The sequence below is a fragment of the Lutra lutra genome, chromosome X (assembly GCF_902655055.1).
Source record: "Lutra lutra chromosome X, mLutLut1.2, whole genome shotgun sequence".
Lineage (NCBI taxonomy): Eukaryota > Metazoa > Chordata > Mammalia > Carnivora > Mustelidae > Lutra > Lutra lutra.
The window spans coordinates 51,150,910-51,164,845 of NC_062296.1; the positions used below are offsets into that span (position 1 = coordinate 51,150,910).

Consider the following 13,936-nt stretch of genomic DNA (forward strand, 5'->3'; position numbering starts at 1 on the left):
TTAATGTCAGCATTATTGGGGAACAACAGAGAGATTTTCCCCTGTGGTCAGAAACAAAACAGGGATATCCACTCTCACCACTGTTGTTTAGCATAAAACTGGAAGTCTTAGCCCCAGCAATCAGACAACAAAAGAAATACAAGGCATCCAAATTGTCATGGAAGAAATAAAACTTCCACTCCCTGCAGATGCTGATACTCTATTTAGAAACCCTGAAAGATTCCACCAAAAAGGTGCTGGAACTGATACATGAATTCAGTAAAGTCTCAGGATACAAAATCAATGTACACAAATCTGTTGCATTTCTATACATCAATAATAAAGCAAGATAAAATCTTCTACAGAGCAAAGAAAACAATCAACAAAACTGAAAGGCAACCTATGGGATGGGAGAAGATATTTGGAAATGACATCTGATAATGAGTTAGTATCCAAAATATATAAAGTACTTACAAAACTGAACACCCTAAAAATAAACAATACAGTTTTTAAAAATGGGTAGAAGACATAAATAGACATTTTTTTAAAGAAGACCTACAGATGGCTAACACACACATGAGAAGTGCTCAGCATCACTCATCAGGGAAATACAAATCCAAACTACAATGAGATATCACTTCACACCAGTCAGAATGCCTAAAATTATCAGCACAAGAAACAATAGATGCTGGTGAGGATGTGGAGAAAGGGGAACCCTTTTGCACTGTTGGTGGGAATCCAAACTGGTACAGGCACTCTGGAAAAGAGCATGGAGGTTCCTCAAAAGGTAAAAATAGAACTACCCTATAATCTGGCATTTGCACTACTAGGTATTTAACCTAAGGATACAAAAATACTGATCTGAAGGGACACATGCACCCCAGTGTTTACACTAGCTTATCAGCAATAGCTAAATTATGGAAAGAGGCCAAATTCCCATTGATTCATGAATGGATAAAAAAGATATATGTAGATAATGCAATATTACTCAGTCATAAAAAGAATTAATTTCTTGCCATTTATAGCAATATGAATAGGGCCAGAGAGTATTATGCAGAGTGAAATAAATCAGATAAAGACAAATACCATGTGATTTCACTCATATGTGGAATTTAAGAAAAAAAGAGATGAACATATGGGGAAAAAAGAGGCAAAGCAGAAAACATACTATAGAGAACAAACTGAGGGGAAGTGGACAGTGGGATGGGTTAAATGGGTGATGGGTATTAAGGAGGGCACCTGTTGTGTTGAGCACTCGGTGTTGTATATAAGTAATGAGTCACTCAATTCTACTCCTGAAACCAATATTAAATTATATATTAACTAACTATAATTTAAATTAAAAAAAATTTTAAAGGGATTTAATGGAAAAAGTAGATGAGTACAAGAATGGACAAATAATGTAAACAGAGAGATGTAAATTCTTTTTTTAAAAGATTTTATTTATTTGAGAGAGAGAGCAAACTAGAGAGAGCACGAGTGGGAGGAAGGGCAGAGGTAAAAGGAGAAGCAGACTCCCAACTGAGCAGGGAGTCTGACATGAGACTCAATTCCAGGACCCCAGGGTCAGGACCTGAACTGAAGGAAGATGCTTAGCTGATTGAGCCACCCAGGGGCCCAAGAGACATATAAATTTTAAGAAAAAATGCTATATATCAAAAACACTGTAACTGAAATAAAGCATGCCTTTGATGGGCTCATTAATAGGTTGTACATTGCTGAGGAAAGAAACTCCGAGCTTGAGAATATGATAATATAAACTTCCAAAATTGAAAACAAAGGGGAAAAAAAGACTGGGAAAAAAAAAAACCCAAACAGAATATCCAAGAACTGTGGTATAGGTACTAAAGAAGTAATATACTAATAAGTAGAATATTAAGGGGGAAAAAAAGAGAGAAAGGAATAGAAGCAACGTTTAAAGCAATAAGGACTGAGAATTACCCCAAGTTAATGTCAGATTCCAAACCACAAAACCAGGAAGCTCAGAGAACACCAAGTAAATAAAAGTTAAAAATAAATTACAACTAGGCATATCATATTCAAACTTCAGAAAACCAAAGATTAAAAAAAAATTCTAAAGAAGCTGGAGACAAAAAACCTTACCTGTAGACAAGCAAAGATAAGAATTACATCTGACTTTTCAGAAAGCATGCAAGCAAGAATAGAGTCCATTGACTGATGAATGGATAAAGAAGATGTGGTTCAGGGCGCCTGGGTGGCTCAGTGGGTTAAGCCGCTGCCTTCGGCTCAGGACATGATCTTGGGGTCCTGGGATCGAGTCCCGCATCGGGCTCTCTGCTCAGCAGGGAGCCTGCTTCCCTTCCTCTCTCCCTCTGCCTGCCTCTCTGCCTACTTGTGATCTCTCTCTGTCAAATAAATAAATAAATAAAAATCTTAAAAAAAAAGATGTGGTTCATATATACAATGGAATATTACTCAGCCACTGGAAAAGATAAATACCTACTATTTACATCAACATGGAGGAACTCAAGGGTATTATGCTAAGTGAAATACGTCAATCAGAGTAAAACAATTATCATATAGCTTCATTCATATGTACAATATAAGAAGTAGTGCAGAGGATCATAGGGGAAGGGAAGGAAAACTGAATGTGAAAATATCAGAGAGGGAGAAAAACCATGAGAGACTCTTGATTCTGGGAAACAAACTAAGGATTGTGGAAAGGGAAGTGAGTGGCGAAATGGGGTAACTGGGTGATGGGCATTAAGGAGGGCACATGATATGTGGAGCACTGCATGTTATACACAACTAATGAATAAAAAATTTATGATATACTATATACATACCTTGAGATATTTGTTATTCAAATCATCTAGTCTATTCTATTTTTGTTACAGCAGCCCAAACAGATTAAGACGTTGTATTGTATGGGAAATGTGTGTTTAACTTTTTAAGAAACTGCTAGCTGTTTTACAGAGTAACTGTGCCATTTTGCATTCCCATAAGCAATGTATGTTCCACAATCTCCACATCCTTGCTAGTACTTGGTATCGTCAATATATATATTTTTACTTTTAGCAATTCTAATAGGTATATAGCGGTGTCTCAACACGTTTTTAATTTGCTTTTCTGTAAAGATGTCAACTATCTTTTTTAAACTTATTTGCCCTTCATATATCCTTTTTGGTGAAGTCTCTTAAAGATTTTTTTATTGGGTTGTTTTCTTTTTTTTTAAATTTTTTAATTTTTTAATAAACATATAATGTATTATTAGCCCTAGGGGTACAGGTCTGTGAATCGCCAGGTTTACACACTTCATAGCACTCACCATAGCACGTACCCTCCCCAATGTCCATAACCCCACCACCCTCTCCTGACCCCCCTCCCCCCAGCAACCCTCAATTTGTTTTGTGAGATTAAGAGTCACTTATGGTTTGTCTCCCTCCCGATCCCATTTGTTTCATTTATTCTTTTCCTACCCCCCAAACCCCCTACGTTGCATATCCACTTCCTCATATCAGGAAGATCATATGATAGTTGTCTTTATCTGATTGACTTATTTCGCTAAGCGTAATATCCTCTAGTTCCATCCACATCATTGCAAATGGCAAGATTTCATTTCTGTTGATGGCTGCATAGTATTCCATTGTATATATATACCACTTGTTCTTTATCCATTCATCTGTTGATGGACATCTAGGTTCTTTCCATAGTTTGGCTATTGTGGACATTGGTGCTATAAATATTTAGGTGCACGTGCCCCTTTGGATCACTACGTTTGTATCTTTAGGGTAAATACCCAGTAGTGCAATTGCTGGGTCATAAAGTAGCTCTACTTTCACCTTTTTGAGGAACCTCCATGCTGTTTTCCAGAGTGGTTGCACCAACTTGCATTCCCACCAACAGTGTAGGAGGGTTCCCCTTTCCTGCATCCTCGCCAGCATCTGTCATTGCCTGACATTGATTTTAGCCATTCTGACTGGTGTGAGGTGGTATCTCATTGTGATTTTGATTTCTATTTCCTTGATGCCGAGTGATGTGGAGCATTTTTTCATGTGTCTGTTGGCCACCTGGATGTCTTCTTTACAGAAATGTCTGTTCATGTCCTCTGCCCATTTCTTGATTGGATTATTTGTTCTTTGGGTGTTGAGTTTGCTAAGTTCTTTATAGATTTTGGATACTAGCCCTTTATCTGATATGTCATTTGCAAATATCTTCTCCCATTCTGTCAGTTGTCTTTTGGTTTTGTTAACTGTTTCCTTTGCTGTGCAAAAGCTTTTGATCTTGATGAAGTCCCAATATTGGTTCATTTTTGCCCTTGCTTCCCTTGCCTTTGGTGATGTTCCTAGGAAGAAGTTGCTGTGGCTGAGATCGAAGAGGTTGCTGCCTGTGTTCTCCTCAAGCATTTTGATGGATTCCTCTCTCACATTGAGGTCTTTCATCCATTTTGAGTCCATTTTCCTGAGTGGTGTAAGGAAATGGTCCAATTCCATTTTTCTGCATGTGGCTGTCCAATTTTTCCAACACAATTTGTTGAAGAGGCTGTCTTTTTTCCATTGGACGTTCTTTCCTGCTTTGTCGAAGATGAGTTGACCATAGAGTTGAGGGTCTATTTCTGGGCTCTCTATTCTGTCCATTGATCTATGTGTCTGTTTTTGTGCCAGTACCATGCTGTCTTGATGATGACAGCTTTGTAATAGAGCTTGAAGTCTGGAATTGTGATCCCATCAACTTTGGCTTTCTTTTTCAATATTCCTTTGGCTATTCGAGGTCTTTTCTGGTTCCATATAAATTTTAGGATTATTTGTTCCATTTCTTTGAAAAAAATGGATGGTATTTTGATAGGAATTGCATTAAATGTGTAGATTGCTTTAGGTAGCATAGACATTTTCACAATATTTGTTCTTACAATCCAGGAGCATGGAACATTTTTCCATTTCTTTGTGTCTTCCTCAATTTCTTTCATGAGTACTTTAGAGTTTTCTGTGTATAGATTCTTAGTCTCTTTGGTTAGGTTTATTCCTAGGAATCTTATAGTTTTGGGTGCAATTGTAAATGGGATTGACTCCTTAATTTCTCTTTCTTCTGTCTTGTTGTTGGTGTAGAGAAATGCAACTGGTTTCTGTGCATTGATTTTATATCCTGACACTTTACTGAATTCCTGTACAAGTTCTAGCAGTTTTGGAGTGGAGTCTTTTGGGTTTTCCACATATAGTATCATATCATCTGCGAAGAGTGATAGTTTGACTTCTTTTTTGCCAATTTGGATGCCTTTAATTTCCTTTTGTTGTCTGATTGCTGAGTCTAGGACTTCTAGTACTATGTTGAATAGCAGTGGTGATAATGGACATCCCTGCCGTGTTCCTGACCTTAGTGGAAAAGCCTTCAGTTTTTCTCCATTGAGAATGATATTTGTGGTGGGTTTTTCATAGATGGCTTTGATAATATTGAGGTATGGGCCCTCTATCCCTACACTTTGAAGAGTTTTGATCAGGAAGGGATGCTGTACTTTGTCAAATGCTTTTTCAGCATCTATGGAGAGTATCATATGGTTCTTGTTCTTTCTTTTATTAATGTGTTGTATCACATTGATTGATTTGCGGATGTTGAACCAACCTTGCAGCCCCAGAATAAATCCCACTTATTCATGGTGAATAATCCTTTTAATGTACTGGTGGATCATATAGGCTAGTATTTTGGTAGAATTTTCGCATCTGTGTTCATCAAGGATATTGGTCTGTAATTCTCTTTTTTTGGTGGGATCCTTGTCTGGTTTTGGGATCAAGGTGATGCTGGCCTCATAAAATGAGTTTGGAAGTTTTCCTTCCATTTCTATTTTTTGGAACAATTCCAGGAGAATAGGAATTAGTTCTTCTTTAAATGTTTGGTATAATTCCCCTGGGAAGCCGTCTGGCCCTGGGCTTTTGTTTGTTTGGAGATTTTTGATGACTGTTTCAATCTCTTTACTGGTTATGGGCCTGTTCAGGTTTTCTATTTCTTCCTGGTTCAGCTGTGGTAGTTTATATGTCTCTAGGAATGCATCCATTTCTTCCAGATTGTGAAATTTGTTGGCGTAGAGTTGCTCATAGTATGTTCTTATTATGTTTGTATTTCTTTGGTGTTGGTTGTGATCTCTCCTCTTTCATTCATGATTTTATTTATTTGGGTCCTTTCTCTTTTTTTTTGATAAGTCTGGCCAGGGGGTTATCAATCTTATTAATTCTTTCAAAGAACCAGCTCCTAGTTTCGTTGATTTGTTCTATTGTTTTTTTGGTTTCTATTTCATTGATTTCTGCTCTGATCTTTATGATTTCTCTTCTCCTTCTGGGTTAAGGTTTTCTTTGCTGTTATTTCTCCAGCTCCTTTAGGTGTAGGGTTAGGTTGTGTATTTGAGACCTTTCTTGTTTCTTGAGAAAGGCTTGTATCACTATTTATTTTCCTCTCAGGACTGCCTTTGCTGTGTCCCACAGATTTTGAACAGTTGTGTTTTCATTTTCATTTGTTTCCACGAATTTTTAAAAGTCTTCTTTAATTTTCTGGTTGAACCATTCATTCTTTAGAAGGATGCTGTTTAGTCTCCATGTATTTGGGTTCTTTCCAAATTTCCTCTTGTGATTGAGTTCTAGCTTCAGAGCGTAATGGTCTGAAAATATGCAGGGAATGATCCCAATCTTTTGATACTGGTTGAGACCTGATTTATGACCCAGGATGTGATCTATTCTGGAGAATGTTCCATGTACAGTAGAGAAGAATGGGTATTCTGTTGCTTTAGGATGGAATGTTCTAAATATATCTGTGATGTCCATGTGGTCCAGTGTGTCATTTAAGGTTTTTATTTCCTTGTTGATCTTTTCCTTGGATGATCTGTCCATTTCAGTGAGGGGAGTGTCAATGTCCCCTACTATTATTGTATGATTGTGGATGTGTTTGATTTTGGTTTGATAATTGGTTTATATAGTTGGTTGCTCCCATGGTAGGGGCATAGATATTTAAACTTGTTAGATCTTCTTGTTGGACAGACCCTTTGAGTATGATATAGTGTCCTTCCTCATCTCTTACTATAGTCTTTGGCTTAAAATCTAATTGATCTGATATACGGATTACCACCACAGCTTTTTTCTCATGTCCATTAGCATGGTAAATTGCTTTCCACCCCCTCACTTTTAATCTGGAGGTGTCTTCGGGTCTAAAATGAGTTTCTTGTAGGCAACATATAGATGGGTTTTGTTTTTTTATCCATTCTGATACCCTGTGTCTTTTGATTGGGGCATTTAGCCCATTAACATTCAGGGTAACTATTGAGAGATATGAATTTAGTGCCATTGTATTGCCTGTAAGGTGACTGTTCCTGTATATTGTCTCTGTTCCTTTCTGATCTACTACTTTTAGGCTCTCTCTTTGCTTAGAGGACCCCTTTCAATATTTCCTGTAGAGCTGGTTTGGTGTTTGCTAATTCTTTCAGTTTTTGTTTGTCCTGGAAGCTTTTTATCTCTCCTTCTATTTTCAATGATAGCCTAGCTGGATATAGTATTCTTGGATGAATGTTTTTCTCGTTTAGTGCTCTGAATATATCATGCCAGCTCTTTCTGGCCTGCCAGGTCTCTGTGGATAAGTCTGCTGCCAATCTAATATTTTTACCATTGTATGTTACAGACTTCTTGTCCCAGGCTGCTTTCAAGAATTTCTCTTTGTCACTAAAACTTGTAAATTTTACTATTAGGTGACGGGGTGTGGACCTATTCTTGTTGATTTTGAAGGGGGTTCTCTGTACCTCCTGGATTTTGATGCTTGTTCCCTTTGCCATATTAGGGAAATTCTCTCCAATAATTCTCTCCAATATACCTTCTGCTCCCCTCTCTCTTTCTTCTTCTTCTGGAATCCCAATTATTCTAATGTTGTTTCTTCTTATGGTGTCGCTTATCTCTCGAATTCTCCCCTCATGGTCCATAGCTGTTTGTCCCTCTTTTGCTCAGCTTCTTTATTCTCTGTCATTTGGTCTTCCATATCGCTAATTCTTCTGCTCCATTTATCCTAGCAGTGAAAGGCTCCATTTTTATTACACCTCATTAATAGCTTTTTTAATTTCAACTTGGTTAGATTTTATTTCTTTTATTTCTCCAGAAAGGGCTTTTATATCTACCGAGAGGGTTTCTCTAATATCTTCCATGCCTTTTTCGAGCCCAGCTAGAACCTTGAGAATCGTCATTCTGAACTCTAGATCTGACATATTACCAATGTCTGTATTGATTAGGTCCCTAGCCTTCAGTACTGCCTCTTGTTCTTTTTTGTGTGTGTGTGGTGAATTTTTCTGCCTTGTCATTTTGTCCAGATAAGAGTATATGAAGGAGCAAGTAAAATACTAAAAGGGTGGCAAAGACCCCAGGAAAATATGCTTTAACCAAATCAGAAGAGATCCCAAATCGTGGGGGGGAGAAAGGGGATAAAAGGGGGTTCAGGAAAAAAAAAGAAACAATTAAAAAAAGAAAACGAATAAAGAAAAAATATAAAAAAGAAAAAATATATATATTAGATATACTAGTTAAAAAACGTTAAAAAAGAAAAGGGTAAAAGTTAAAAAAAAATTAGCAGAAGAAGAAAAAAAATTGAAAAAAAAAAAATAAATTGACTGCAAGACTAAAGAATCATGGGAAGAAAGCCATGAGTTCATGCTTTGCTTTCTCCTCGTCTGGAATTCCGATGCTCTCCTTGGTATTGAACCTGCACTCCTTGGTAGGTGAACTTGGTCCTGGCTGGATTTCTTATTTATCTTCTATAGGAGGGGCCTGTTGTAGTGATTCTCAAGTGTCTTTGCCCCAGGCGGAATTGCACCGCCCTTACTAGGGGCTGGGCTGAGTAATCCGCTTGGGTTTGCTTTCGGGAGCTTTTGTTCCCTGAGCGTTTTCTGTAGAGTTCCGGAGGTTGGGAATGAAGATGGCGGCCTCCCAGTCTCCGGCCCAGAGGAACCGAGAGCTCGGGGCCTCACTCCTCAGTGTGCCCTCAGAGAATAGCGCCCAATTACTCCCATCTCCCTGGCCTCCGGCTGCACTCCGAGCTCACCCAGCCTGTGACCGTTTCAAGGTAACCCCAAGCTGTGAGCTCACTCCTCGGCTCTGTCTCTGTAGCCGGCTTCCCTGTTCTAATACCTGCGAGCTCTGCAACACTCAGACACCCCCGGTCCTTCTGTGACCCCGCGTGGGCTTCACCCCGGTTTAGCTTCTGGAGCAATGTCCCTCAGCGGAACAGACTTTTAAAAGTCCTGATTTTGTGCTCTGTTGCTCTGCTGCTTTCCGGGACCCGGCCCCTCCCCCTGCGGTCTATCTTCCTGTCGCTTTGGATTCACTTCTCCGCCAGTCCTACCTTTCAGAAAGTGGTTGATTTTCTGTTTCTAGAATTGCTGTTCTTCTTCTCTTTGATCTCCCGTTGGATTTGTAGGTGTTTGCAATCTTTAGATAAGCTATCTAGCTGATCTCCTGCTACCTGATGTAGTCTCAGCCTGCTACTTCTCTGTCATCTTTATCATAAGTCTGGGAAGCTCTATTTTTAATTTCTTAAGGAATCTCCACACTGTTTTCCATAGTGGCTGTACCAACTTGCATTCCCACCAACAGTGTAAGAGGGTTCCCCTTTCTCCACATCCTCTCCGACACACTTTGTTTACTGTCTTTGTTAATTTTGGCCATTCTAACTGGTGTGAGGTGGTATCTCAATGTGGTTTTGATTTGAATTTCCTTGACAGCTAGTGATGATGAACATTTTTTCATGTGTCTGTTAGTCATTTGTATATCTTCTTTAGAGAAGTGTCTGCTCATGTCTTCTCCCCAATTTTTGACATAATTGTCTTTTTTGTGTGTGTTGAGTTTGAGGAGTTCTTTAGAGATCTTGGATATAAGCCCTTTGTCTTAGTGTCATTTGCAAATATCTTCTCCCATTCCTTGGGTTCCCTCTTTGCTTTGTTGGCTGTTTCCTTTGCTGAGCAGAAGCTTTTGATCTTGATGAAGTCCCAAAAGTTCATTTTCACTTTTGTTTCTTTTGCCATTGGAGACATGTCTTGAAAGAAGTTGCTGTTGCTGATTCATAGAGGTTACTGCCTATGTTCTCCTCTAGGATTCTGATAGATTCCTGCCTCATGTTGAGATCTTTAATCCATTTCGAGTTTACCTTTGTGTATGGTGTAAGAGAATGGTCGAGTTTCATTCTTCTACACATAGTTGTCCAATTTTCCCAGCACCATTTATTGAAGAGACTGTCTTTTTTCCACTGTGTATTTTTTCCTGCTTTGTCAAAGATTATTTGACCACAGAGTTGAGGGTCCTACCCAAACAAAAACTTTTAATTTTGATGAAATATAACTTATCAACTTCCTCCTTTATGGATCATAGTTTGGCATATTATCTAAGAACTCTACCTCCACTGGGTCACAAAGATTTTATCCTGTGTATTTTTACTCAGTTTTATAGTTTAAAATTTTACATTTAAGTTTATTTTCCATTTTGAATTATGTTTTTTATAAGATATGAGGTTTAGGTTAAAGTTCTTTGTTTTATTTCATTTCACTTTTTTTTTTGTACATGGATATACAATTGGTCCGGCACAATTTGTTGAAAACATTTTTCCTTCATTGAACTGCCTTTGTACCCTTATCAAAAATAAATTGGCCAAAGCTGTAACCTTAGTTTATTCCTTTTAAATCTTCCTTTTTTCCTAATGTATGCATTCAATGCTAAAAAATTTTCCTTCTAAGCACTTTTCTGTAGCCCATAAATTTTGATAAGTTGTATTTTCACATTTTAAAGTTTCTTTTGAGATCACTTTTTTAAAGAACTGTGTTGTTAAATATTTTGGGATTTTCCAAATGTTGTTAAATATTTGGGATTTTCTGTTATTGATTACTAGTTTAATTCTTTTTTTATTTGAGAGCATACTTTGAATAATTTCTTTCAGTTTAAACATGTTAAGTTGAGTTTTATGGCCCATAATGTGGTCCATCTTGTGAATGTTGCATGTGAACTTGAGAAAAACATGTATTAAGCTGTTGTTGTATAAAATATTCCATAGATATCAATTAGATCCTGGTTTTATTGGTCCCATATTTTGATACTCTGTTGTTAGGGGAATAGAGATTTGAGCTGGCAAAAGAAAGAATTAGTGAGCTTAAACATAAGTTGATTCAGATTATCTACTCTGAGAAGCAGAAAAAGAAAAGAATGAAGAAATATGAAAGTGCCTGAGGGACCAGGGGAACACCATCAAATATACCAACATATGCATAATGAGAATCCTTGAAGGAGGGGAGAAAGAGAAAAGGGCAAAGAAATACTTGAATAAATAATAGCTGAAAACTTCCCAAATTTGATGATAAATACTAATCTACATATCCAAGAAAGTCAATGACCTTCAAATATAAGAAATACAGAGAGATCTACACCTAGACACATCATAATCACATTGAGGAAATCCAAGGCCAAAGAGAAAAACTTGAAAGCAGAAAGAGAAACATGACTTATCACATACAAATGATCCCTGACTTTTCATCAGAAACAAAGAAAACCAGAAGACTGTGTGATGGCATATTTAAAGTTTTGAAAGAAAAAGGAAATGGAGTATTACACAGCCATCAAAAAAAGATGAGATCTTACCATTTTCATTGATGTGGATGGAACTGGAGGGTCTTATGCTAAGTGAAATAAATCAATAAGAGAAAGACAATTATCATATTGTTTAACTCATCTGTATAATTTATGAAATAAAACAGGATCAGAGGGGATGGGAAGGGAAAAATAAGATGAAATCAGAGAGGGAGACAAACCATAAGAGACTCTCTAACTATAGGAAACAAATTGAGGATTTCTGGAGGGAATGTGGCGGAGGATGTGGTAATTGGTTGATGGGCATTAGAGAGGGCATGTGACATAATGAGCACTGGGTATTATAAGCACCTGATGAATTACTGAACTCTACATATGAAACTAACGATACACTATATGTTAACTAATTGAATTTAAGTAAAATAAGTTAAAAAAGAAGAAAAAGAAAAAGACTGTGAATCAATAATTCTATATTCAGCAGTATTATCTTTGAAAAATAAAAGATAAATCTATTCCCACATAAGCAAATACTGAGAGAATCTGTCACCAGTAGCTATGTACAACAAGAAATACCAAAAGGAATTATTCTTTCAAACTGAAAAGAAAAGACAGTAGATGGTAATTGGGATTCATATGAAGAAATAAAGAGCAATGGTAAAAGTAATTGCATAGACAAATATAAAGACAGTATAAAATATATGATTTTACTTTTTTCTTCCCTAATTTAAAAGATGAATGCATAAAACAATAATAACAAAATTGTGTCAGTGAAATTGTAGTGTATAAAAAGTAAAGACAAGTGCACCTGGGTGGTTTAGTCAGTTAAGCATCTGCCTTTGGCTCACGTCATGATCTCAGGTTCTGGGATCAAGCCCTATGTCTGACTCCCTACTCAGCAGGGAGTCTGCTTCTCCCTCTCCCTCTGCCCCTCTTCCATGCTTTTGCTCTCTCTCTCTCTCTCAAATAAATTTTAAAATACTTTTTTAAAAAATTAATGACAATAATGGCAAAAAGAAGGGTTAGAAAGGAGCTGTATTGGAATATGCAGTTTGTTTTTTAAAAAGGTTTATAGACGACCCCCGCGCGTCTGTCAACATGGCACTGCGAGCCATGCGGAGCGTGCTGGTTACGGCCTGCAGCTTGCGCGTCACGTCCACGCCCACCGCACCCTGCCTGCTGCGGCTCTGGGGACTGAGGGCGGGTACCATCCGGACACTGCGCACAGGCTCGGCTCTGCTCTCCGTGCGTAAATTCACAGACAAGCATGAATGGGTAACAACAGAAAATGGTATTGGAACAGTGGGAATCAGCAATTTTGCACAGGAAGCTTTGGGAGATGTTGTTTACTGTAGTCTGCCTGAGGTCGGGACAAAACTGAACAAACAAGATGAGTTTGGTGCTTTGGAAAGTGTGAAAGCTGCTAGTGAACTCTATTCTCCTCTGTCAGGAGAAGTAACTGAAATTAATGAAGCTCTTGCAGAAAATCCAGGACTTGTCAACAAATCTTGTTATGAAGATGGTTGGCTGATCAAGATAGCACTCAGTAATCCTTCAGAACTGGATGAATTAATGAGTGAAGAAGCATATGGGAAATACATAAAATCTATTGAGGAGTGAAAATGGAACCCCTAAATAAACTAGTATGAAACAACTTAATCTAGCATAGTTGTCTTAAATTAGTGGTACACAGAGGATTTTAAAATAGCAACTATTAGCAATAACAGTAGAAAAAGAAACTACTTGCAACAATGCTAATGGAAGAAAATACCCCTTAACTTTATAATGACTGCAGAAAAACACAGTATGCCTCTGTTTTGCAACACCGTATGATTTTTATGCTCCAGTTATGATATGCAGAATCCTGAAATTATCTGTGGTTAAAAACTAGTTATAAAAACCATGTAATTGGGGACGCCTGGGTGGCTCAGTTGGTTAAGCAGCTGCCTTCGGCTCAGGTCATGATCCCAGCATCCTGGGATCGAGTCCCACATCGGGCTCCTTGCTCATCAGGGAGCCTGCTTCTCCCTCGGCCTCTGCCTGCCACTCTGTCTGCATGTACTCACTCTCTCTGACAAATAAATAAGTAAAAATCTTAAAAAAAAAAACCATGTAATTGAAGGATGACATTGTTACCTTAAGCCTTAGGGAATATTGTTTAACTTCCTTACAATCTATCCGTGGATGGGGGTCAAAATACTTAAATAATCTTTCCATTGGAAATAGCTGGCAGTAGAGAAAGGTTTATTAGTTGTTCAGTGCCAGATAAAAACAATACTACCTTAATTTTGCAATATACTGCACTTGCTGGTGCTATTTTTATACAGTGAAGCAACAGCTTTGCAGGAAGATAAATCGTTTAATAATAAAACATTCAACTTCTTCATTAAAAAAAAAAGGTTTATAAACTCAGG

The 13,936-nt window shown here is 37.7% G+C and overlaps 1 protein-coding gene across 1 annotated transcript; it reads left to right on the forward strand.

Moving 5' to 3' along the window:
* Positions 1 to 12,620: 12,620 nt before the first annotated feature.
* Positions 12,621 to 13,176, forward strand: LOC125091768 (glycine cleavage system H protein, mitochondrial-like). The gene has a single exon (XM_047715733.1). It carries the CDS (start codon positions 12,621 to 12,623, stop codon positions 13,140 to 13,142), a length of 522 nt encoding a protein of 173 aa, XP_047571689.1. The 3' UTR covers positions 13,143 to 13,176.
* Positions 13,177 to 13,936: the final 760 nt, after the last annotated feature.